The 26,507-nt window shown below is 33.8% G+C and overlaps 6 protein-coding genes across 7 annotated transcripts; 4 read left to right on the top strand and 2 right to left on the bottom strand.

Annotated features, from left to right (window-relative positions):
* Nucleotides 1-604: 604 nt before the first annotated feature.
* LOC100780057 (naringenin,2-oxoglutarate 3-dioxygenase) lies at nt 605-3,322 on the bottom strand. The gene is made up of 3 exons (XM_003520207.5): nt 2,877-3,322; nt 1,833-2,261; nt 605-1,173 (listed from the first exon to the last, which is right to left on the bottom strand). The coding sequence occupies exons 1-3, from the start codon at nt 3,243-3,245 to the stop codon at nt 841-843; spliced, it is 1,131 nt and encodes a 376-aa protein (XP_003520255.1). The 5' UTR covers nt 3,246-3,322; the 3' UTR covers nt 605-840.
* Nucleotides 3,323-7,542: 4,220 nt separating this feature from the next.
* On the top strand, nt 7,543-9,280 carry LOC100781126 (chromatin-remodeling ATPase INO80). The gene is made up of 3 exons (XM_003520209.4): nt 7,543-7,735; nt 7,810-8,252; nt 8,561-9,280. The coding sequence occupies exons 1-3, from the start codon at nt 7,663-7,665 to the stop codon at nt 9,107-9,109; spliced, it is 1,065 nt and encodes a 354-aa protein (XP_003520257.1). The 5' UTR covers nt 7,543-7,662; the 3' UTR covers nt 9,110-9,280.
* A 585-nt stretch (nt 9,281-9,865) lies between these two features.
* Nucleotides 9,866-10,804, top strand: LOC100782207 (uncharacterized). The gene has a single exon (XM_003520210.5). It carries the CDS (start codon nt 9,919-9,921, stop codon nt 10,450-10,452), a length of 534 nt encoding a protein of 177 aa, XP_003520258.1. The 5' UTR covers nt 9,866-9,918; the 3' UTR covers nt 10,453-10,804.
* A 484-nt stretch (nt 10,805-11,288) lies between these two features.
* Nucleotides 11,289-14,467, bottom strand: LOC100784874 (calpain-15). 2 transcript variants are annotated; one of them, XM_003520211.5, is made up of 7 exons: nt 14,098-14,467; nt 12,706-13,106; nt 12,579-12,606; nt 12,251-12,324; nt 11,973-12,148; nt 11,731-11,811; nt 11,289-11,564 (listed from the first exon to the last, which is right to left on the bottom strand). In XM_003520211.5, the coding sequence occupies exons 1-7, from the start codon at nt 14,297-14,299 to the stop codon at nt 11,516-11,518; spliced, it is 1,011 nt and encodes a 336-aa protein (XP_003520259.1). In that variant the 5' UTR covers nt 14,300-14,467; the 3' UTR covers nt 11,289-11,515. The 2 variants fall into 2 exon arrangements, with proteins under 2 accessions (XP_003520259.1, XP_006574680.1); XM_006574617.4 differs by having other exon boundaries at nt 12,260-12,324; nt 14,098-14,378.
* Nucleotides 14,468-15,930: 1,463 nt separating this feature from the next.
* Nucleotides 15,931-19,124, top strand: LOC100782202 (endoglucanase 2). Its single transcript, XM_003519822.4, has 6 exons — nt 15,931-16,171; nt 16,327-16,610; nt 17,250-17,687; nt 17,945-18,092; nt 18,264-18,430; nt 18,683-19,124. Exons 1-6 carry the CDS (start codon nt 15,931-15,933, stop codon nt 19,010-19,012), a joined length of 1,608 nt encoding a protein of 535 aa, XP_003519870.1. The 3' UTR covers nt 19,013-19,124.
* A 2,191-nt stretch (nt 19,125-21,315) lies between these two features.
* On the top strand, nt 21,316-25,565 carry LOC100787535 (uncharacterized). Its single transcript, XM_003520214.5, has 3 exons — nt 21,316-21,518; nt 22,856-23,709; nt 25,149-25,565. The coding sequence occupies exons 2-3, from the start codon at nt 22,859-22,861 to the stop codon at nt 25,321-25,323; spliced, it is 1,026 nt and encodes a 341-aa protein (XP_003520262.1). The 5' UTR covers nt 21,316-21,518; nt 22,856-22,858; the 3' UTR covers nt 25,324-25,565.
* The last annotated feature ends 942 nt before the right edge of the window (nt 25,566-26,507 follow it).

Genomic DNA, 26,507 nt, shown 5'->3' on the forward strand with positions numbered 1-26,507 from the left:
AAACATATTTAAGAATTAAAAAAAAACATTAATTATACACCACTAACTATACATCAGAAAAATTAATGTGGTAAAAGTAAATAACCGTAGACTCTCACCTATTATTAGTTAAAAACCGTGCATGTGAAGGTCAAACAAAATAGTTCTTAGGGGGATGCTATTATTTAAAAGGACAATGCTATAATTTATTTAGTTAGGGGGATGCTAATTTACCGTCTGGTGTGCATCTGCCACATGAAGAAGGACTTTTTATATTAAATGAGAAATTTAAGAAAAAAAATTGTAATCTTCTTTCATATGTATCCTTTTAGTTAATTTATTACCATCTTTTCTTAATAAAGGCACAAAAATACTTTCAAATTCGTTGTTATGTCAAATATATATTAACTTAAAACATTTAAGAAGGTTTGATACGCTTACAAATGCTTCTACGCATGCATGACATTAATTTTAGAGAAAATTTAACTAACAATGTCTTGTATCACAAAAGTTAGGTGCATATATAAGAATTTGTCTGTATAAAAAAATATACAAGAATTTGTATTTTTTTGACATCCAAAACCTAAGCACTTTTGACTGTAATGGTAGACCATGCAGCCAATAATTAAGACAGTGCCAGTTATTTTCATTTATAATAGAGGCAAATATAAGGTATACATAGATAAGCTAGCTAGCTAATATGACACAGGCAACTGAACACAACACATGATATCCCCACAAAGGATAAACCATAAGATGTACAAAAGCACAAAGTTAAGGGTTATTATTAATTCACGGCCCTTAAAAAACACTAAAAACACCAAGGGGGCATGCAAATGATACATATGTAATTATTATTAATTAAGCAAGAATCTCCTTCAAAGGCTTGGCCTCAAGTTTTGCCTTCTGATCAAGTTCTTGCAAATGCTTTTCGTTCTCAAGGTCCTGCAAATGATTTTCCTTAGCCAGCTTCTTCATCCTTGCAATCTCAAGGTCCTTGCTCATCTTCCTCCTGTACATTTCAGCAAAAGTGATTGGTTCCTCCATCACAGGCTTCTCTCCCTCTCTTATCTTCAGAGGGTAAACAGTTGCATTTGGTGCTGGGTTTTGAAACGTGGCTATGGACAAACGGCTATGATTTGAGTTCACCACCGCTTGGTGATCAGCATTCTTGAACCTTCCATTGGTCAGATACTGCATTCATGCACCCACCACAAAAAAATGAACAAATTTAAATTATGAAAAACAAAGTACACGGTCAAACCAAATAGACTTGCTGCTTCATAAAAATAAAATAAATCAATTACGTACTAAGCTAGCTAGTCTTTCTAAAAGCTTCTTGAACTTCCCTTTACATCTCAATATTTTTATTTTAATTAACTAATAAAAACATATCATTCGCTGATATATATAGTTATTGATTATTAATATCAGTGATAAAAAAACATATAGGGTGTGAAAAAATCCATTTGAATTAAATCTAAATTAAATTGTTTTTTTCTCGAATTAAATTTAAAAAAATATTATTTTATAAAATCAATTCGATTATTTGAATCATTTCAATAATCAGTTTGGTGAATCTAATTAATTTTCACTTGAACATTTTTTTTATTTAAAAAAAATAATTTAAAAATTCATCTCTAATTGATCGGACTTACGGAATCAGTTTAAAATTAATTAAAAATTACTTCAAATCAAAATTAATTTTTTAAAATATCATCTCAAAATCAATCAATTTGACTATTTTAATACAAAATAAAAAATGTTAAAATAATTAATTTTTACAGGTATTTTGTACTAAATTGAGAAAAAGAGAAGGCCATAAAATGAAAATGAATGAATTGCATACTGACATGAGCATGATCTCCAAGATTGACAACGAAGGCAGCCTCCACAGGCTGAACGGTGATCCATGTTTTGCCATTGTCCCTGGTGGCTTGAAGTCCACCCACTTGGTCCTGAAGCAGCAAGGTGATGGTGCCCGGATCCGTGTGGCGCTTCAGGCCAAGAGTGAGGTCAGGTTGAGGGCATTTGGGATAGTAATTAACCACCACCTTCTGGTCCATGTCAACACATGCTTTGCTTAAACCCTCTTTCTCTAACCCCATTGCTTCGGACAACACCTCCATGAGCTTCCCAGCTAGACCCATTAGCTTCTCGCTGTATTCCTCAGTCGCCCATCTCCACCCTTCTGGCTTGTGTGGCCACCTTGAATAGTCCCTCTCTCTTTTTGGGTACGAAAAGTATATCACTATTTCTCTCCAGTCCTGCACTGACTCTCCCTGTCATCATATTTTCTACATAAATTATTCATGCACTTTCTACTATACATCATAATCACGATAATTATGTCAAGAAATTAAAGGCTTAAAGTAAGACGGGAAACAAACCTCATGCTTGGGATTAGGATCTTTCTCAAGATAAGTGTGCAGTGGCTGAACAAAACATATTTCCCTTAAATTATGTGCAATTTATTATATTTTCTAAAATAAGGTTGTGCTTTCCTTTCTTTTTGAAAAACTACTTTGAAATAAAAATTAAAATGAAAAGTTTTTAGAAATCTCATTGTGTCCTACACGAAGTCAACAAATAAATTAATTAGGCCAATCAGTGCCTAAGTTTAGGTATACTATAATGCATGCAAGAGCTCTTATAATAGCAATTCAATTCACTGCAGTAGGAATTTTTTTCCCCTAAGACTTGATTGGGAATCATGGTGTTGGCATGTTATGGGTGGTGAATGATATTTAGTTAATTTATTAATTTTAATTGACAGTGATTAAAATCGCTGGTCAACATCATTCCATTCGTCTCAAATTTCTACCATCCACTTTTCCCCTTTGTTATTAAAATACATCTTTCTGTAAGAAAAGAAATGAGGCGAAAATAATGTTTACTTGGAGATGGCTGGAGACAATGAATCCACCCTTTTTGGCACCGGACATATCAAAACGAAGCTTCTCGTCCGGCGGCAAAGCAAAGAACTCTTTGGCGAGACGGGTCATCTCGGCCACGAGTTGTTGATCCACACCGTGATCAACGACCTGGAATATACCCCAATTCTCGCAAGCCTCCACGATCTTCTCACAAATCTCTCTTCTGCGTCCATCCACCTCGTCGATTCCGGCAAGAGAAATCACTGGGATCTCGTCGCTGAATTCGTTGTAGGCAACCTTGGGACGCTCCTCCTCGTCCCGAACGAAGCTCGATTCTAGGGTCTTCTGCTGGGCCAGGTAAGTCAGAGTCTTGGCTGCAGCTGGTGCCATTGTTGAATTTAATAGCAGAATGCAATGCTAGCTTCGAGTTCGAAGGATGGGTAAGAGAATGGAAGATTGGGTGGTCTTTTATAGCGTGGCACAGAGTGGTAGCTCCTACTTACTACCTACGTGTTCCCATGCATTCCGCTTATGTTTATCATATTTTTTATTATTAGTTTAACTATAATGCACCTCTCGTGAAATTAATAATTTTTTTTCTGATTGTAAACAAACATCAATTCATCACTGCTACTTTTTTTTAAATACTAAAAAATAATGACTAAATCTTTTGATACCAAAATCACTTTTTTTTTAATAAAAACTTAAACAAACTGTTCTGTATCTAAATTCATATCCAAATAGTTAAAGGAATGTATCATAGTTAAATTCATTTTAAATGTTAATTTATTTTAGGAAATATTGTTTTCTTATCTAGAAATTTAAAAGCTCAAGATATAATATTCAAATTTTACTATATTAATTATGTGGCCTATTTATTATTGAATTGAAGAGAAAGAAATAATAATAGTATAGTAGTAATAATAAACTACAAAATATTATTAAAAATTAATATTAATTGTATGTTCATTTTAGTTATGAGGATTGTTTGTCTTTTATGAAAAATAGGCACTCCTAAAATACTTTCCAAGATCCCTCGTCAATTCAATTCCCATCTTTGAGCTCAGTTGTTGTTTTAAGTCCCCCCCTTACATTCTTAGAGAAGAACATGAAAGATTTATCAAGACTGATCTTTTGTCTGAAGCTCTTACTAAAAAGATTCATAATATTATGAATAAAGTGGACCTAATCAAGAAAATCCTATATAAAATAAAGGATCAGATCACCTGCAAAGGCAAAATAGATATCGGATCATTGTGTTTGCTCAAAGAAATAGGATGACTATAACACAAGAATGGATTTGAATTGTGTTTTTAGAAAGTTTAATTTTACTTTGATAAAAAAACATGTTTATTTTCTATTTTTTAATTCATAGCGTGTTACATCTGTTTTCATATACAACCAAATATAATGATCCGCTTAGATTCACATAATACCTGTACTATTATTTACTATTTTTTAATTAATGCGTGTTACATTCTGTTTAATATAAAACCAAATGATCCGCTGGCCTGTACCATTAACAAGTTCTTATTTTACTATATACACAATTTTTGGAATGACATTTTAACTTATGTCGACTTCAATTGTGGATTGACAATTTTTTTTAATGATACTTTTGGAATAACGATTTCGATGATCATCAACCTCCAACTCCACCACTAGTTCTCTTCTTGGATGTTTCATCCGTAATTAATTGCTTCATCTAGAGTCCAATTACATGAATCCCTACTACCTCAATTTTTTTTTCATTGTTCTAAACTACCTGCATGCATGTTTTCTTCTTCAACCATAAAATGATAAAATATTTTAGTCCCGAAAACGCATGGCTATATAAAGTAGCTTTATATATATCTTGACAAATTATCAACTTGTAATCGATTTCAACTGTCAAAAGATTCATTTGTATAGAACAAAATCAAAACAATACTAATGAACGATTTGACTAGCAAATTAAATATTAACTCCAAATTCATTAAATAAGGACATTTGGGAACTTGATTGCGGGTGGTGAGATTGGCCTAGCAAGAACAAGATTCTAGGTTTCCGTAAGTGTGAGAGGGACACACTTCTACATGGGAAAGACAAGGAGGCGGGTGGGGTCGGATTTTACTTATTTCATCCTTATTTTTCATTTCTTCTCAATCAAAAATATAATTTTAAATGATAATCATAACATAATTTTAAATTATATATACAAAATATAAAATTTACTAATTTCATATTTTAATGTGTTATATATATATATATAATAATATTTTTATAAATTAATTATTAACGAAGTGAATTTGATGACGAGTTTAAAACGGGTATTAATATTTTTATAAATTAAAATGTTTTCTTATTGTCTCAAATTTGCAAAATATTTTTTTATAGTATGTCTTGACTTTTTTTTTACAATTTAAATGCATAATTTGTGATGATTCTTAAGTGCAAGAAGAACTAAAAAAAGACTAAAAGATATTTCACATATTTAAGAAATTAAAAAAAGATAGATTATTAATTAATTATTTTTACAAGAGGGACTATTAAATTTAAAAGAGTAAAAAAATATTTAAGAATTAAAAAAATATTAATTATACACCACTAACTATACATCAGAAAAATTAATGGGGTAAAAGTAAAAAGCCGTAGAATCTCCCATTATTAGTTAAAAACCGTGCATGTGAAGAGGGGTTGGCGCTGGAGTTCCGTAGATTCTCACCTATTATTAGTTAAAAACCGTGCATGTGAAGGTCAAACAAAATAGTTCTTAATTAATGTGTAGGTGGGTGCAATTATAAAAGGACAATGTTATAATTTAGTTAATTAGGGGGATGCTAATTTACCGTCTGGTGGGCATCTGCCACATGAAGAAGGACCATGCATGTAGAGCAGAAGAAGTGATGAGAAGGTGGAAGTTCTAGATAACGCCATGGAAGGTAAAATTGATATATATATAAAGGATGAAAACATTTGTTATGTAATGTATAACTTACCCAACAAATTTAAGAATTTTATAAACGAAGCAATATCGAATTTATGTATGTAAATTAATTTGATCGATGTTGGTATGCATGCACATGCATCCGTGACAAAAATGGGACAAAGAGAAGATAGAGGCTAGGTAATTCGTTCCTGATCAATTTGACAGTGGAAAAGAAAGACAAATCACCTCTATTCTACAAAGCTATATAAACTAAGAGCTGAGTGACGTTATTTCTATCTAAATTTATCACATTGGTGTTTAAAATAAGAACAGAGGCAAAGGGAGAAAAAAATGTGATACAAGAAAGCAACGTGATATTGAGAAAAAATTATGTTGGAAGACCAAAATTACAGTTTAGTTTTTATTTTATTTTAAATATTCTCTCTTTTTTTTTTTTAAAAAAAAAGAACTACTTTTCAAGATGTGTTATTCAGCAAGTGTTAACCATTTAACACATTTTGGAAATTTTCAGAAGCCAATTTTTAAAAGAAAACAAAAATAGGATACCAATTTCATTCTAGTTGTTTTACATTTGTTATGCGTTAGTGGCTCATTTTATCATTTTTTCAAGATAAAACTGTATCAAGAAAAATGAAATTTTGGAAGAAAGACACAAGATTATGAATCTTGTCATGCACCAACACCGAAATCATAATGATGACAATTTTTTCAAGTGAAGTAATTATTGAATTCCGTCTGTTAATCGTGGAGTTAAACTACAAACATAAACCTCTTAATCATATAACGTTGAGGGTTTGGACTTTACACTTTGAACTTGAATTAAATGCTAAGTCTTTTTAGTTTGATCTGATCATGATTCGATGTAGACTTAGGTATAACTAATTGTCAAATATCCTGAATAATTGAGTTTTTAGAGGGTCAAATAAAATTGATGTTTTTTTTCCCATACCCCTGTAGGCTATAGGCTGCAACCCACATGGACTGGGTAGCCCATTTTTTAACCTCTATTTGTTCATTGAGAAAAATGACTAAAAAAATACCATTTTGTACTCTTTCAATGATTAATTTTGTAACTTCCAATTTTCTGTACTCTTTTAATGACTTAAAATCATTAGAAATTAAGGGATAAATAAATTTGAAGAATATTTGAGAAGTCTGTAGAAAACCCTATTGATGTCAAATGAAATTATTAATATTTTGTAGAATTTTTCGGGTTATTAAGCTCCTCCATTGAACTTATAGGCCAATTGATTTGTTTAGAGGCCTTACTATGAAATTAAATTTTAGAAATACCTTTAAGACATGTCTAACTTTTAAATAGGCAAAATGAAATTTCCAAAAAAAAAGAAATTACAACTGGTATACAAAATCTATCCTAACTTGGTCTATTTCCATTCCATTAAAACATTTTACCAAACTATTAATAATATGGTTATTCCCAAGACAAAAATCCAATAAAGGAAAATATCATGATTGTCCGCAACTACACACAATTTTCACCATAAATAATATTTAATTTGTAACAAAAAAAAACTTATAAAGAAGACTGTATTAGTGTCCCTCAGTCAGATTTATCATTCATTTCCAATGGGCTAATCCCACAACCAGGCCCGCTATAAAGGCCCATATTCTAAACCAAAACCAACGGGCCGAAACGCAAATAAAGAAACAAACCCACAATTCAAAAACCTGGAAGCCAACGGCTAGTTGATTGTGCATCGTTTTATTTTAGGTAAATATATAAGCAAATAATCGCACGCGCCAACGGTCAAATTTTGATGCCACCACCACCTTTTTATTATAAACCCCGCAGTTTTATGTCCAAAACGCAAATATTCTTCTCTGTCTCCATTGAATCTTGTTCTCTCTATCACCGCAATGGAGACTCCTTCATCCACAGCAAGAAGAATCACAAGATCCCAAACCGCCTCCAACAACATCCCCGTTTCAAGTAAGCGATTTCCCTTGCTTTCTCTTGAGAAACCCCACCACCAATATTAATGTTTTTTATTTTTGTTTTGACAGGAAAGAAGAACGAGGAGTGCTCAGGAAAAAAGAGCGTTTCGAAAACGCGGCAGAGAAGCAGCGTGCAACAACAGCAGGATAATCGGTGTGCGCTGGTGGACATATCGAACGATTCGCCGATCGTGGGGCTGGCGAACGGTAAGGACATGATCGAGACGCCGTTGTCATCGACGGCGAAGAAGAAGACAACGATGACGCCAGGTTCCGGGGAGGCTCTATTGAGGGGCCAGGTGAAGACCCTCTTGCAGAGAGTGGAGGAAGAGGCTGTCATTTCCAAACTATCCATGGAAATTGTTGCACCCTTTCTCAAACTTGCCAATTCTTCTTCTGTTTCTCCAATGTCGCTTCTTGCTCCCACTCCCGCAAACACCCCACAAGTCCCCAATCTTTCTGAGGTGTCTCCACCTTCTTGTGTGCTTGAAGAACAATTGTTGATCTCTCGGGTTAGTACTCTTGCTTATAATCGTCATTTTGTCTTGTTTTCTTCTTGCCCCCCCAAGAAAATTGAGAGAAGTTTTGAAATTTGAAATGAAGGAAAAGACACATTTTGTTTCTATTTCTAATTATTTTTTATTCAATCAAATGGATTAAAAAAAGAGGAAAATGCTGTTTTTTTTCAAATAAATAAAAATCTATTTTTTCTTTTTACTAAAATTAGAGTGTAAATCTTGATTATTAAAGGAAAAGGCATGAAATTAAAATGTTTTCTATATTTTAAAGATATTAAAGGTATTGTTTTTTTTTATGGCAGGCGATGAATGAAATACTTGAAGGAAAGAACAACGAGAATGCTGAATGTGAGAAGAGTGTGATAACCAGGTCCTTGCTGTTGGATTTCTCGGACAAATCCGAGGTATCAGAATGCTCTTCTGAGGTGACTTATCAGGAAGTGACACAAGGAAGTGTTGGTAGCGGGTCCAGCGAGGATGATGGTGCTTCCATTTGGTCGATTCAGGTGAATGCGAGCACACATGACGAAGATGAGGACGATGAGGAAATGGGTGAAGAAGAAGAGGATTATTACGAGGATGATGGTGATGATGAAGAGTGTTATGTTGATGGTGTAGGGTTGTCACTTGATGAGCTATGTGCTGGGATGAACAACATTAGCGTGAATGAGAACAAGAACAAGGGTTGTGGGAAGCACACGAGGTTTGTGTACGACAGTGAGGATGATGAGATTGTGGAGAAAGTAGTGGAATGTTGTGCTGAGTCTGATGTGATGCATTTGAAGGGGTTGCCTACACCCAAAGGAAAGCACCTTCGTTTTCCTGAGGAGGAAGAAAATTCTGACTTGTGATTTTGATGCTGTGAGTGTTGTTTGCTTTTGGTTGTCTTTCTTGACACCAATGTTTTGGGTTGGGCCATTGGTTAATGATTGCTGTGATTGATTGGAAGCTAATTGCTGCTCCAATAAACCATTGTTATTTTTCATTATCAATCAATAATAAAACATTGCTGCTGAATTAAACATAATTTGCTTTGCCTTCTTCCATTTTCCCTTATAAGCGCGCACATTTTCTTTCAATAGTGCAATTCGAGTTATCGATATATAATTGAAGGAGAGGCTCATATGTAATGTGGCGTTCCCTCAAAGTGTGGTATAAAGGATAATAAAATAAAGGCTTTTAACTATCTGTTTGGTTATCAAATTATTTTAAAACATTTAATTTTGATGTCCCTGTTTTTAAAAGATTCAATTTAGTTTTAAATTCTTTTAATATCAATCAATTTGATTTTTTTCATCCAATTAAATTGACATCCTTGGGATTATAAGGATTTTAGCGGTTACTTATTACTAACATTTTGTCTTCAAAAAACCTAAATAATCAAAAGTAAATATTTTGAAAAGAAAAAAAAAACCAATAAAAGTTTTAATTAATTATTATGAAAATAATTGAATACTCTCAACTCTATCCTGTGGATGAGTTTTTTTTTTTCTTTTGTATAAAACATTTCAATTTTCATAAATGCTTGGGGTCCAAAACCATAGCCCATTTCAATTCTCAAGTGAGGTCCAAACCCAATAAAGAGGACTAAGAGAAGATCATAAAAGGGAAGAGGATAAGCAAAATATAATAACCACACGTTATATTCTAGTAGGAAGCCATGGAAACCTTCTCCATAACTGGAAACTCATCTTCCTTCATCATTCTCACTAGACCATCAACGAGGCACAAGCCAATCTTCCTGCCACAGCGTCACACTTTCAACCCCATCAGATGCACCAATACTGATAATAATAACAATAGTAGTAGTAGCAGCAGCAGCAACACAACCAATGATGATGCAAACTCGGTTCAAGTTCAAGCACCAACCACGACACCAACTACTCCCGTAGAAATAAGCTTCCGGAGAAGGTCGAGAAGGCAAGCCAAACGACTGCGAGAGAACGAGAACAGCGGCATGCAAAAGGCGAGGGTGGAGACTCCCCCCAAGAAGTGGGAGGACATGTCTCTGAGTGAGAAAGCAGTAGAGCTGTATGTGGGAGAGAAGGGTGCTCTCTTCTGGCTCAACAAGTTTGCATATGCTTCAATCTTCATCATGATTGGGGGATGGATAGCCTTCAGGTTTGTGGGTCCTGCATTCAACCTTTACCAGCTTGATGGTCCTCTACTCTCCCCTTCTGATGTCTTCAAGTGATCGATCTTCTTCATCTCAAGTTTTTGAGTTTGATCAATATTCACTCTTTTAGCTTCTGAGCTCAGATGATGCTCTCCAATTATGTTGCTACTATAGTGCGTCACAGATATTATATGTACCATTCCAGGAGAGCCAAAACCAACCATTTTTTTTTTTGTTAAAGAGAGAGTTGTAATGTCACTGCAGCATTTTTTTTTCAGGCATTTTTCGTGTTAGAAATCAACCCTATGAATGATCCATATACATCAACTTTGTTTAGTGGGATAAGATTATTGTAATTGCTGTACATCAACACCTTTTCAAGTAAACCGTGTATTAATCTATGAAATTGTAAGATCAGTTTAATTCTTGACATTTTAAGTCCTTTTAGTTCTTGACTAAGAAAAAAAAATTGTAATCTTCTTTCATATCATTTTCCCCTAACACTAAAAATTAAAGTGAATGACTTTTTATATTAAATGAGAAATTTAGGCTAAGGTAAACTTATAATCTTAGAAATTAATGTAATGGTTTACTCCATATTTTACCACTTATAAATACTGCTACTTGTGAAGTAAAACACTAGCAGTGCTTAGTATCCAAGTAAAGCCCTGGTTTCATGCACAGAAAAGTTGGAAAAGTCTTGTGAATTTTATGTGAGATATGCTAATTCTCCAGCTTGCAGTTACTGACATATGGCATTGAAACTCACCAAACACCAATAATTAAATTCGCCCAGGTGAACAGAGAGGCATGTAAAATGTACTGTGAATACACATCCGAACTCAAATGTTATAACTTCAAACAAAATAACTGAAATTTGAAGAGAAAAAAGAATAATGAGCAAATACGCAAAATACTCACAACTCACTCACAATCCTCTATTTATAGTAAGCAATACACCTTTCAGAAACTGAAAAATACGATGCCACTAAGGATAAACCACTTTATGTCTTACGCAAATATAATGAGCCTGTCGAGAATATCAACTGTTTTTTACTGGCAAAATACACGCTAGAGAATCAAAAACAAAACTCAGCCAAACTAGGGGCACGTGACAGTAATATAACTAATGAATTCATCACTACACAACGTTAACAGGTTGCATGGGGGCCATCCTTTGAGTTTTGCACCTGCAAATGATGAGCATTGGTTATTCAGTGAAGCGTGCAACAGAAAATGTGAACGTGTTTGATGGCTTCAAAATGAGTTAATAACGGGCATAATTTTGTCTTTGCTTTAAGGACATTCAATTTGCTCCCTCTAAACATAGAAAAACCATATGGATGAGAGAATGACCTGTTACACTGTAGTCTTGAAGCATAATTATGATTGTTGCAATTTGAGCACATCCAATCTCCACTACGCCATTGCTTTGCTCTAACAGGTACAATAGGTAAAAATGTATTTAAATTGTGAATCTAGAAAAGTATGATAGCTCTTTAAAGTGTTTAGATGGAGTGATGTACAATTACAAAATATATACATGTCTTCACTCTTCAATAATATTACATGAAGCTTGAGGGAGAGGAATTAGTTACCCTTTTCCAATGAGAGCAGGTGTAGAAACTTGAGGTGGAAGCAATGTGGCCAATGGCAAACTTGGAGCTGTACTTGAGTTCATGCTGGGATAAGAGGGGAAGACTCCAGGTTTTGGATCTGCACCGGTCCCTACCACTAGATCTAAACTTGTATATGTTTGCTGCTGATCATTTGTCTGCAAAGTAAGTAAGACTGTAAGAGGATTTTATAACTGTCAAAACAGAATTTTGAAACCACAGCAGTGGATCAGAAATTAACTAAAAAGCAAAGTCCTTACAGTTCCTACATTCAATCTCTTGTTATCCCAGTCATAAACCAACTCTTCAGAAGCTAACCGCTTTGTCCCAAGTGCTTCACACCAAAAAGTGGAAACAGCATGAAGTTTAACATCAATTGCTACAAATTGATAATCAATCTTGATATTCTATAACCAAAAATATTCTTATAAGTGCAATGAGCCCCAAGAGGATTATCTATAGACAACAGAGCACCATAAGAGGGTATGTTCTATGACTAGTGCACTGGCACATAGTATCTATTGATAGAAGACACAGCTTAGGAATTTTGCAACTACAAGGCTACAATACAAAGGAAGGAAGCCATACCAGGTGGAAAAGCATTGCATTTTTTACACTGCAAACAATTTCAACATTGAATCAGAAAAATAATGAATACTTCAACTCTTGTATAATGTAAGCTCAACATCATTTTCAAGTAGAATTCAAGACATACCTGAGAGCGGGATGAGTAATTGTGGAAGCCACAGTTACAGATCCAGTCCCCATTGCGCCATCCCTTTGGAACAGACAGGTTATGGTTGGTAGAATTTTCATGAGGATGTCCAGAGCCATAATTTCTGCTTGGTAGCCATATGGAAAGTGGCTGGACACCATACTTATCTGCTCTGGGAACAGGCCAATTGGAGTTAAAATGCAGTGACTGCGACGGTGCACTATTGCCAAGCAATCCAATATTCATCTTTTGTTCTGGTCCTCCTGGGGCCCTGGAAAAATAGTGTGAATAAGGGGGGAAAGATGCTCCGGTCATCGCAATTGCTGGCATGGCTGCTACCTCCTTTGGTTGTCCGCACTTCTTGCACTTCTCTCTTGATGCATAATTGTTGTTAGTGCAACCTATTGTTCCAATGCATACATACCCAGCCCCACAAAGCAGCCAGAGGGAAAGGAAGCCAAGCATACGCACACCAACACGTCCATCCCACACAAAATACACATACAAAAAGCGCAAACATCTCAACCTAGGTGATAGCGAGTTTTCATCTCAATTTGAAACAGAAGATCATAAACCAAAATCAAAATGCCATGCTAAAGTCGAGCACCTTTTTAACATCAATCAGGTGGGAAAACCCAAACAGGTCTGCAACTCAATGCATGGTGGCATATGTCTATCCTTGAGATTAGTAAATGTTTTGAAACAGAACACATAAAACTGGAAATACTAATGAAATTACAAAATAAAAAACTCACTATGAACCAATCTAAATACACTTCTCAATAAACACTTATAGAAGAACAAAATAAAAAACAAAACGAACCGAACTTCTTCCATAACTAAAAATTAAATTTATCTACCTCAGTTATTGGAGAAATTAAGATGAAAGACCTTCTATAAAAGTTGATGTGCATAAATTAATTTTAACTTACGGAAGAAGTTTATTTCATTTACCTTCTTGTTTCCTTCTCTTATAAGTATTTATTTAGAAGTTTGTCGAAACTAGGCTTATTTTGCAGTAAGGTCTCCTACACCCCACATAGAGCATGCGAAACTAGGTCGTCTCAGAAGCATATAAGTAACTAGTAAGCTTAAATAAATATGTTCTTGATCCTGAAAATACATGTAATGAAGTAATGCTTAAGAACAAATAATATTTAAAAAAGCCTAAAAAAATAGTATCTATCCACTTTGCAAAAGAATGCTTAGTGACTAGTGAGTGTTCCATATATGAGCCAAAAGGAAACAGCAAGACTAGGTCATGTGGGAACAGATGAGATGACTAAACACAAAAACAGGACCTAAAGCCCAATTCATAAAGCATAACCATGAATAAACGAAAAAGAAAAGAAATTGATTGATTTGTAGGTGGTTGGGGGCAAAGTAACTAACCGGTGCAGATCCAATCGCCAATACGAGGGAGCCACTTGGAATCAGAGGGGGTTTTGGTGTCGACGAGGAGGCGGGGTTGCTTGCATCGGTTGCAGAATGATCTGAAGGCGTAGTTCCTGTTGTTGCAACTGCTGCACTCCCAATCCCCTTCTCTCCCTCCTTCTCCTCCCATTTCACCTCCTTTTGTTGTTCCCTTCAGCATGCTCACAGGAGAGGGATTTTGATTTTGGGTTCGCAGGAACAAAATATATATCCCAGTTTACTCGTGTGGGAAAAAAAAAAAAGGTAAACTTTATATACTTTGGTAACATTTATAAGTATCTGGGCTTCCATCATTGCTTTGATTAGATACCCTAAGTATGCTTTAATCACATTAATGCTAGAAATAAACAACACGGGTTTTATTATTCAAAACCTTTAATTATTATTGAGACCCCTGATTTTAATGAGGAAAAGACCAAATTACCCTCCTTTCCCCATTTAAACCCTAGACGTTTCTAACATTGGGCCCTACCTCTCATCAAGTCTAAGGTGAGCTCTAATGTTTTTTTTATTTTTTATTTTTATGATTTGATGATATGACCAAAATTTGTTTTCATTGGGCATTTATAGATAACAGAAATAAGTTTTCATTGAAGTTTGTCAGTCATGCAAGTAAGATCATCTACTTGCCTACATATGAGGCTACAAAGAGGTATGTTCTGGAGTCACGATGTCTCCTTTCTTACTGCACAATATGGCATAGCAAATAAAGCCATATTGGCAAGATACACAATGAAAACCAATTTTTGCTATGTTGTCAAGTTATTTTCATTAAAAACACATATTTTGTAAAAGGGGCTTAATAACCATTTGGAGGTGTGAAGAGTAATATATATGAATGACAAACAAAAAAAATTATAAGGATAAAAATGAAAAAAAAATATTATAAAGGGCTAAAGCCGAAAGATCGATCCTACTTTAAGGGATAAAAAGTTATATAACTTTTTTTTTTACATGAAAAGAATTGAATCTTAAGAGTAGATTATTTGGAGAAAAGAGAACATTTGATTTTGTCATACTGAAGTGACTAAAAAAACTTAGAAAGAGAAATTGCGGTTTGTATTTTAAAGTAAAATGTGAAGTGAAGGTAAAGCAAGGGACAAAACCAAAACCAAAACCTCCGGTTGCAGTCGCATCATTATCACTGTTGGCTATGCCACGCCACACTCAAAAACAAGCAGCAAACATGGAAAACACGAGACAATGGCACAAAACTTCCCACAAGTCTCCATTCACCCCGGTTTCAGATAAAACATCAAGCCGTCTCATGACATGCATTTTCTTTTTTATAGTTTACGTACTAACATTATTTATATGTTCTATCCCTTGGAACCAAAATGTATGAGCATAAGATGATAGTTATATTTGAGTGGCCCTCAATTATATCGAACATGCATAAAATTTATTAATTGAACTAATCAAAATTTAAATAATTAAGAAAGAATTAATAAAAAATAGATAAATATTTTGCCAAAGAGAGTTACATATTTTCAGCTTACCAAACCTACAAAAAATCAGTAGCAGAACCTCAAATCTTTGTCTGCATCTTTTAAGTGGCACCATTCTCCGGCAGCACAATCACCCATTACGGTTGCTTCTTGGATTTTCATTTTTCATACTTTATTTGATAAAAAATTGTGTTGCTTCACTATCATTCTTACAACATCAAAGAAGAATAATACCCTCTACTTGTCTCATTCTCCACACTCTCCTCAACCTTCAAATATCCATAGTTTAAATCACCATGACTCTAACTAAAAAAACCAACATAATTACCATATTTTCAATTGAATGGAACACAAGGTTAATGATAAAGAACCCAACAAAAAGCACTACGTTGGTGCCTTGTGTTGGTGGTTAACAGTGTCCATCATCGCAGTCCTCGTAGTAGTTGCTGGTGTTCTTTCTCTAATAACCAAGTTTAAGTTTGGTCACTCTAATTCACCTGAATTCACTTCTCACCCCACCAACGTTGTTCAGAAATATGCTTCAGCTCTTGAATTGGCCTTGCAATTTTTTGACGTCCAGAAATGTAATTGTTTTTCTTTTTTTGGTATAAACCACTATGGTCCAAAAATGTAATCTAATAATACATATACATATACTATATAGCAAGGACTTTATACTATGATTAATATGATTTGCAAATAACTATGTTTTTTATTATTATTATTAATGTGGTTGTAGCTGGTAAGCTGGAGAATAAGAGGGTTTGGTGGAGAGGGGATTCGGGGCTACGAGATGGGAGTGAAGAGAATTTGGATTTATCGAAAGGAATGTATGATGCTGGTGACCACATGAAATTTGGTTTCCCTTTGGCTTTCACTGCAACCGTGTTGTCTTGGGCGATTCTTGAATATGGAGGTCGCATGGATGCGGTGAAGCAGCTACACTATGCACTTGATTCGCTGAAGTGGATCACGGATTATCTTGTCAATGCACACCCTTTTCCTGAAGTGCTCTACATTCAGGTCAATTATTTGCTTCAACTTTGTGCAATTGTGCCTACTGCTTTCAGTTTACTTTTGAGAAATATAATAGTTTTTTAACTGTATATAGCAGATCTCATCTAGTGGGATAAGGCTTTGTTGTTGTAAATGTAATAGCTTTTTTTTTTATAAAAAATAACCTCTTAGGATTCAATTGCATGATATGAGACTTTATTCTCGTGTTGAAACTATGGGATTCTAGTGTAGGTTTTATGAAGTCTTAAGCTTTCCAATTACAATGACTAGTTTTGTGGTATGATTCTTGTAAAATTCATATCAATTGATACCAGAGCTTTTCACTGTATCTTAATCGTAGATGGGCAGTTTTATAAGGTTTTGAGCTTTCCAATTATAATTACTAGGTTTATGGTGCGATTGTTCTAAGATTCTTATCAATTGCAAGATATGAAACTCGAGTTTAACATTGGAAGTGTGAATTTTTAGTGTGGCTTTATAACTTGGCCTCTCCAATTATCATGGATAGGTTTTGTAACATGATTTTCCCAAGTTTCTTATCAGACAATAAAAGAAAATAAATTAAACCAAACATAAATTTATTGTTCTTGCCATTTTTTTCTCTGTTAAGCTGAATCAAACACACGTTTGTTTTCTTGATTGAAGGTGGGGGATCCTGAGGTGGATCATAATTGCTGGGAAAGGCCTGAAGACATGAAAGAAAAAAGACCACTCACTCAAGTTAATTCATCTTTTCCAGGAACAGAAGTTGCGGCAGAAACTGCAGCTGCATTGGCCTCAGCATCTCTTGTTTTTAAGGAGATCGATTTCGCTTACTCTAGGATTCTCCTACGACATGCTCAACAGCTGTTTACTTTTGCTGATGCATATAGAGTTTCCTACAGTGTCAGCATCCCTCAAGTGGGGAAATACTATAACTCATCTGGTTATGGAGACGAACTCTTATGGGCAGGTACCTGGCTCTATCATGCAACTAAGGATCCATCATATCTAAACTATGTGACAGGGCAGAATGAGAAAGCATTTGGTAGTTTAGGAAGTCTATCATGGTTAAGTTGGGATGATAAACATGCTGCAACTCAGGTACCAAGTATGATGCAGTGTTTTATCTTTTGAGTATATAGTTCATGCAGTTTTTTACAATCAGAAATTACCATGTATGTTAAGTTTGTTGACTTTTACCAACTACCTTAAAAACTATGCCTACCATAAATTTTAATTGATTGATGGTGAAATTAAACTCCTTTTGTTTACCTTTCCTTGGTAGCTCTTGAATGAATTAGGCATATTAATTTTGTGTGATAGATCTTCTCTTTATGCATTTTGTGATGTTGAACTAGGTTCTTTTGTCCAGAGTGAATTTCTTTGGTGAAAGTAACATCCCAGATGCGGAGAATCTCGACCTTCAGATGTACAGAGAAACTGCTGAAATCCTCATGTGCAAGCTTCTACCTGATTCACCAACAGCCACCGCCAACAGAACTGAAAGTAGGATTGATTTCTTCCCTTTAGCATTTGCATAACCTGTGTCTGTCTATTCTTTTTCATTAAATTCAAGCAAAAGGGTAGCTAGCATTTTAAGTTAATAATGCTATAGATGATAAAAGATATCAAATATTAATGCTCCCTTTGGTTGAACAAACTATCATTATGTAACAGGTGGGCTGATATGGGTGGTACCATGGAACTCTTTGCAACATTCAGTAGCGTCTGCATTCTTAGCTGTTCTTTATAGCGACTACATGCTGACATCTCAAACTGAAATACTATATTGTAGTGGGAAATTGTATAAGCCAGTAGATCTTCGCAAATTTGCCATTTCTCAGGTATGAATGCAAGTCTTACAAAATGAAATGAACATTGTTCATTCTTATAATCATCGCTGTATTTAACTTCAAAATTTCTTAGTCAATCAAAATTTATGCATCTGCTCACTTGGTTTAGCAGTTTGTGTGACTTGTTGTAAATCTATTATCTGTCTTCAATTCCTAAGAATAAAAAAAATTATACATTTGTATATGATGCTTCATAATGCACTCATGTGATGCTGTATTGCATTTTTGCTTGAACAATTTCAGGCAGATTATGTTTTAGGTGAAAATCCTATGAAGATGAGTTATCTTGTGGGATATGGAACTCAATACCCCAAATACATACATCATAGAGGGTCTTCCATTCCAGTTAATGCTACAACTGGTTGCAAAGATGGATTCAAGTGGTTTGACTCACCTCACCCTAATCCAAATGTAGCATTTGGAGCACTAGTAGGTGGTCCTTTCTTTGATGAGACATATAATGATTTCAGGAACAACTCAATGCAGGCTGAACCAACCACTTACAGTAGTGCCCTCTTTGTTGCTCTCTTATCTGGCTTGGTTGCCAGTTCCTCCGTAGCGTGGTCTTTTTAGAATTTATATGTATTCTTTATTATCAATAAATGACTTTTTTTATTTAACAAATGTTAGTTGTTAATTGTTAGAATTTATATGTATGATCCAATTTTGTTGTGACATATGTAAATACCCCCTAATGTATATTACCTTCCTAGATAGCAATAGTTTTGGAATAACCCCTTCAAATCGAGGTGCTCTCCTACTTGGTTTGTTAAGAGAAGCAACAGATTGCGCAATGCATTTAGAGCTTCTAGATTCCGTTTCTGAAAATGCATGCGAGTAAATTCTTTTTGTTTGGAACGTTTCTTGATCTTACTTCAATAATGACCAATATCGAATGAAGCTAATAATGAAGCAACCAGACGTGCTTCTTTTAGAGTGACATGATTAAAAAATGGTATTTAAATTGTTAATGAGAAAATTAATCATTGATATTTCAAAACATTCATAGTTTATTAAGCATGTATATGTAATTTTTGTTTAAATTGTGTATTTTAGTGTATTTTTTAATAATATATTGATGTCTCGACTGAACTTGTTATTGATTTACAGCTTCTTCTTTTTTTGGGTTGATACTTAGGTATACAGTTTTTTTTAGGAAACTAACTTTGGTTAAGAAAACTAACTTGCATAGATTGAAATTTAAATGAGTGTATAAGTCTTTGGTTAAATCAGTCTCTGGTTAAATAAATTGCTTCATGAAATAATTACTAATTTTTATAAAATATTTCTTTTAAAATCGTTAATAAATGGGTTGTTCTGCTTATTACATATCAGTTTGTGAAAGAAAATAATTTTAATTTTTATTTAAGTAGGTTATTACCAGTTAACTCAGATTTAATAAAAAATATTTTAATGTGAAATTTAATGCTTAATATTTTTTCCTCCAATAAATATTTGAATCTTGATTCATTAAGTGTTTCATTTTGTCATATCTAAATCCTATTGATAATCTTAATATAAAAATATTATTTTTATTGGAAAAGTAAATTATTTATTGATAATGTAAAATAATTTTATATTATCATTTAAAGGTGTTTAAATTCAAATCAAATTCAAAATAAAACCAACAACCACAAAAAAAAATTGATATTTTTTTTTAATTTGTTTGAATGATTTTCGGCTCAAATTAATCGGCTTGATTTTGTTTACAATTTATTTCTTTCAAGCTGATCTAAATCAAACCAAGTGACATATGATTATGATTGTAATGTTATTGTTTTTTTATTCTTAATGGCTATATACGACACTCAATTATTAGTTTGGTACTATTATCCTTTTACTATAATTTTAGTATTCGGTTTGTGTTTAAGAAAAAAAAAACACCAAGTGAATCAGGATTTAGATATTTACTGGAATAAAATATATTATATTTGTTCTCATATATAAGAAATAAATGTATAATTTATTAAGATCAATAAAAATAATTAAATTCATTATTTTATATAATATTATTATAAATTTAAATTTTATTTAAAAAATATCTATAAAATTAATGGATTTAATGAATTGGTGAGTATGAGTTACTAGTTATTATTTACCACTCAATAAATGCATTACTTTCACGAAAACGAATAATATTTATTAATAGACTTCTTAGCAAATCAGAGATATAAAAAGAAATTATTATTTTCTTTTTATTTGTAGGAATTTAATATAGGATTTACAACACTCACATGCTTATTAAAGAAACTACTAATTAATACATTTAAAAATAATCATATATTTTTTATAATTAGGTTAAAATATTATCATTTATTTCTTTTATAAAAAAACAAATATAATATTTTTTAATGAATTTAATGTCTATATGTAGTTATTATTTTTTGTGAATTCTACTAAAAAAGAGGAATGAAAAGCCTTCAGGGAAACAAATTTGAGCTATATCAGCTCTTATAGCCTTAAGAACAAAGTTAGGAACCAAATCAAAGTCATGAAAATTAAAATTTTCTTCCGTAGCATATTTTGTCATATCATTCATTTACTTGGTTGATTTATGGAAAATATGATTTTAACTAATGTCTCTTTTGTGTGTCTGTGTATAAGAGTGTAAAGTAATTTTATATTTATAAATTATTAATTGAATTATTTTTAAATAATTATTTTAAAAATCAATAAATTTATACATAATGAATTGTAATTTGAACAAGGATTATTAAAAATATTTTTTTACAGCAAAACTGATAACATAAATGAGTAAAAAAAAAATATATTGTTACCATTCATCCAGATTCCCAGGGAATATCATTTTCTTTGTACAGTCAGCGTCTGCACCAAAAAATTTAACTTGAAGAAAGGAGGAGAGAAAATAAAAATTAAGAGAGAAAAAAAAGGCAAAGGAGGAAAGTGGGAAAAGGTGGGGACAATGAATAAAGCACCTGCTGCTTATCTGAGAAAATGGGTTTTCTTTTCTTTTTCTTCGAAAGAAAAGAGGCACACCAGGCGTGTGCCGTAACACCTTCATCCAACTCATCATCATCTTCTTCTTCTTCTTCCTTCAATTCGCTTTTCATCCAACCAGGTTCTCTCTCTCCTCTTTCATTATGTGCTCCTTTTTACTATATTCCTCTTTCGATTCTCTTTCTTTGTCTCTTCCGTTATCTAAAGCCTTCAATTCTTTTATCTTTTCCTTCGTTTTTTGTTGCTTTTCAGTTTCAACTTTTCCTATTCGACTCTGGGTTTCGCTTCATTTTCGATTTCCCTCCCTTCTTCTTCTAGATCAGTTTAAAAATAAAATGTTCCTTTTTTAAAAAATAAAATAAAATTGGGAGAATCCCAGTTGTTACTGTTCCCTACCGTGATGTTATCTAGAGTTGTTTTAGCTCAATTTCTCGAGATAACCGTTTGATGCATTGCTTTGATCTTGAACTGGTAGATGCAATTTCCTTAACCATGAGGGGTTTTCTTATTATTTAACAAAAAAAAAAAGAAAAAGAAAAAGGGAAATAAGAGAAAAGAATAACTGTTGCAGAAAACAAAGGTTGTTCAAGATGGCTATAGCTTACAAGAATTAGCATGTAAAGGAATTAATTTTAATTTTGTTTTTTCTCGGTTGTCTTGAATTTACTGACGCATTTAAATTTTAGTGTGTACTAGGGTTATCCATTTGCTTTAGTTTTCCTTTGTATTGAATCTAGTTTCAATTTCAAACATAACTGTGCTTGATTAAACAACTCATGGGTATGTATTATCGTAAAGTAGGTAGTTGCCTTGTCAATAGTCCCTGTAGGATAATAGCTCAGCGTAGCTTAAACCAATTCTATATTATGTTCTGTGACGTGAAGATGTTTTCAAGTGCTAACTAGATTAGGTTTGATTAGAAGTTCAGCTGTTTGGTTGCATGATATCTGAATACAAATATCTGTAATTTCCGCTATTTGTCTGCGACACCATCTGCTATATGATATAGCCGATTATTAGCTTTCCACCATTTTCTGCGATCTGTCATTGATAACTCTGCTGTATAATTTCTTTGGTGAATTTAGTATATATGATATATGAGATTGAAAGGGGCAAACTATGTTAGATAAGATTAAAATGTAGACTGATTTTCTTTTGAAGCGTGCTTTCATTTTAGTTTTACTTTAATACTTGGCATCTGCTTGCTTGTCTGCATCCTTTTAGAGTCAGTCCTGGAATTTATTCTTAAAATTGAAGCCCTGTTTAAGATGCCTTATATCTTTTTGCTTACTCTTTGATGGAGTTTTACCTTATATTTCTAGTTACAATGTTGTTAAGGATTTTCATATTTTGAAATATGAGGCTTATATCTCTATCATAATGGACATGTTTTATGATTACATTATTACAACTTGACTTCGTTGTTATTTTCTCACATTTCTATTCAACATGGGACAGGACATGGCGGCAGATGAAGATATGTCTTTGAAGTCTAATCTGAGTCAATCAAATGAAACTTGGAAGCAGGAGATGGAAAGAAGTCAATCTCAAGTGGATGTATTGCAGGCAAGGATAATGGAGGTAAAGGCACAAATACAAGGCTCAAAGGAAGATGCAAAAAAGGAGTTAGAGGTTCTATGGAGAAGAGTCAAGACTACTTCTACCCTGTTGACCTACTTAAAATCAAAATCTAGAATCATGGCTGTTCCTCATCTAGCCCACACTTCTTGTGGCATAAAAAAGTTAGATGGGGTAGGGCTTGTTGACAAAGATGGGATTCCATTATCAGGTTGGTCTAGGAATGTTGATCTTTCTTCATTTGATGATCCAGATGAAGAATCTTGGATAGGAATTAACCGTCAGCATGGTTCCTTAGACGAACAGGATGCAGTTTATATAGGTGAGATACTGAAGTCTGTTCAGATGGTCACGGATGTGATGGAATCCCTTGTCAAAAGGGTTTTATTGGCAGAATCAGAAACTACTATTGAGAAGGAAAAAGTGATTTTAGGTCAGGAAGAAATTATGCAAAAGTCTGCTCAGTTAGAGAATATGTCCATGAAATTAGAGGAGATGGAGCGCTTTGCTTTGGGTACAAATGGTATTTTGAATGACATGCGGCAAAGAGTTGCAGATTTGGTTGAAGAAACAACTAGACAGAGACAGCGTGCTGCTGAAAATGAAGAAGAGCTTTCTAGAGTGAAACGGGAATTTGAGTCTCTGAAGTCATATGTTAGTAGTCTAATCACAGTAAGAGAAACCTTACTGTCTTCAGAGAAGCAATTCCAAACTATTGAGAAGCTGTTTGAACGGTAAACATATATTATGCAATTGCTTCTGTTAAATGTCTTGATAATTATCTAGTGTTTGGCCTGGCATTGAATAGTTTGACATAGATGCAATGGCATGCTTCCTGCTTCTTTGTTATGCTTAAATATAATTTTCTCTGGTATATGTATTCTTCATGGCATGCCCAACAGTGGATCTAGAATAGGTTCTTATACCATCTTTGGATTTGAGCTTAGGGCCTAATTGGCTAACTCAACACAAAATCGACTTGTAAGGTGTTCATTGTCTAAGCTTTATAAGCTCAATTGAAGCCATGTCTCTAGTCGATGTGGGACTAAACCACCACCCTTAAGGCCGCAATTTCATCCCCCAAGAGGCCGCAACTAAGGTGGGCTAGGGGTGACCACAATTAAGGCCACATTCCAACAGTAATTCCCATTCAATTTGTCCAGGTTGCTTACTAAAATTAGTAATTTGTACAAGTACAGTAGAGGTCATCCTAAAGAGTTACTTGTTTTATACGTTAAAATATCACCCTATTGGAAGTTCACATGCTTATTATGTCTGTTGATATGCTTGTTCTATTATGTTTGTCAGTTTGGATATTTAGTTTTAGTATGCAGTTTTCCTGCCGCTCTCCACTGTGGCAAGCTAAAAATATGAATTTTTAATTTTTCTTTGGGTGAATACAGATCAATTTGAACAGTTTTTGTATGATTGACATCAGCTACTACATAAAATTTAATTAGGATAGATAAATATCCCATTTTATATTTGATATTTATTTACCCAGTTTCCTTTTTATGTTTCCCTTTTTCGTTTAATAGGTTTAGTCATTTACCCTATAAAAAAGTGATTAGAGCTTGTATTAAAAGTTCACAGAAATATTAAAGTTCTTTTTCTTTTCAAGTGATAATTAAATTTGTCAAATGTCCTTATATTTGTTGGTTTTTTCTTGGGGTATGATAGATACCCATTAGTTAGTTAGGAGATTGGAGTTAGTTAGTTACGAGTTGCCTATAAATAAGAAGGGTTGAGAGCGAGAGTTGTTGTCTTTAGATTTGGGAAATTCTTGGGAGAGAAACTAGGTCTCTTGAATACTTGGAGTGTAATTCTGGTTTCCATCAATAATCTGATCTAGTACTTATCAGGGTGTGTACCAAGTACCATCGCAGGCATGCTATATGCACACAAAAGCCAAAAAACTTTTTGAAAATGGAGTGGTATAACTGTTATTACCAAGTCAATTGAAGCAAGAGTTTTAGGTCCAAAATTATGTTAAAACGTCAGTGTAACTTGGGTAGGATGGGATGGTCTGTGTGTTGTGTCCCAATTCTCATGTAACACAGGTATTAACATATTCGCATTTTCTTGCTAATGGGGTTTAATTTTTAATTTCAATTCTCATGTAGTAGGTTTTTTTTTTCTTATTTAAAACTAGAGATGTATTTGTCTTGAGCAGGCTAGTTGGAAAGACTACCCAATTGGAGGGTGAGAAAATGCAGAAAGAGGCTGAAGTTCAGAAACTTATGGAAGAGAATGTGAGGTTGAGTGCTCTGCTTGACAAGAAAGAGGCTCAACTTCTAGCATTGAATGAACAATGTAAAATGATGGCCTTGAGTGCTTCAAACATGTAAATGCCATTGCACTCTACAGATTGCTTGCTTAGCTCTTCCTTGCTGACAGCTGGAGTCTTCAAAGTGAAGCTTTACTGGATTAAGAATCATCCATGGATGGCTCCATAAACATCATCAATGCCTTTATCTTTTTTTCTGATTCCCATTTTAATGCCTCTTTCAAGATTGAAACGGGAAATAATTTTCCTTAGAATGTAAACTTGGCGTGCTCTTTAATGAGAAAAACAAGACGTGTCTCTTCACTGTACATGTTGCAAACCAGAGACCGAATCATCAAACCCCACATCTATATACATATATATACCCATCAAATTTTTTTGAGACCAGCAAAAGATTTCTCTTGTTCTGTTCTGGGAAATTCTTAGGTTCCCACGTAACAAAAGAAATAGTTTGCTATGTTTCAGCCATAGATAGCGTTAAAAATGTAGTAAGAGATGTCAATGGCTCACAAGACTGAGATGATATAGATTCAATGATATAAAGAGATTTCTCTTGTTTTGATAACATCCAAGAATTTCTCATTACATTGAATGTGTATCATTAGTGCCACTGACATATTTTATGATATATAACAAGAAAGTATTCTCGTTCCTTGATCACTTAAAATTTCTCTTACTAGCTTGAGGGGAATGTTGTGTGTTCGTTTGGTCACAACACAACATAGACCGTAGTGTCATTAAAATTTAACACATTCTTTCGTTTGTGGCATGTTCCCACAATTGAACTGTGTACATAAAGTACTTTACGTTGCAAGAATTTTAACATAACTGATGGTGACATGATCGTTTTGGTTGGTCGTGAGATAGATTGAGAGGTGTTGATAGGTCTATCAGAAGTCGCAATAAGGACCTCATAATGAAAAGATGTTTGTGAGACCTTATTGCCTACCGGTTTTTGTCTTGTGCAGGATTTCGGACGACAAGAGTAACATGGCATCACGTGTTTGTGCTTTGAAAGAGGCAAAAACCTTCTACTAATTGGCCATCGTTGTGTCTGTTTTTGACAATGAGGACCAATCTTGTGTGTACCGTTTTTTGTTAGTGACAGCTCCCCTCTCTCTTGTTGCTGGATTTGTTTGCAAGGTCGCTTTTGCGGCTTGTTTGAACATGAAAATGGCATTTAATTTTTGGTCGTTATTTTGATCCAATTTTCAGAGATTTTGCTACCCAAAAGAGTTTGCAATC

This window comes from Glycine max, chromosome 2, assembly GCF_000004515.6.
Source record: "Glycine max cultivar Williams 82 chromosome 2, Glycine_max_v4.0, whole genome shotgun sequence".
NCBI lineage: Eukaryota > Viridiplantae > Streptophyta > Magnoliopsida > Fabales > Fabaceae > Glycine > Glycine max.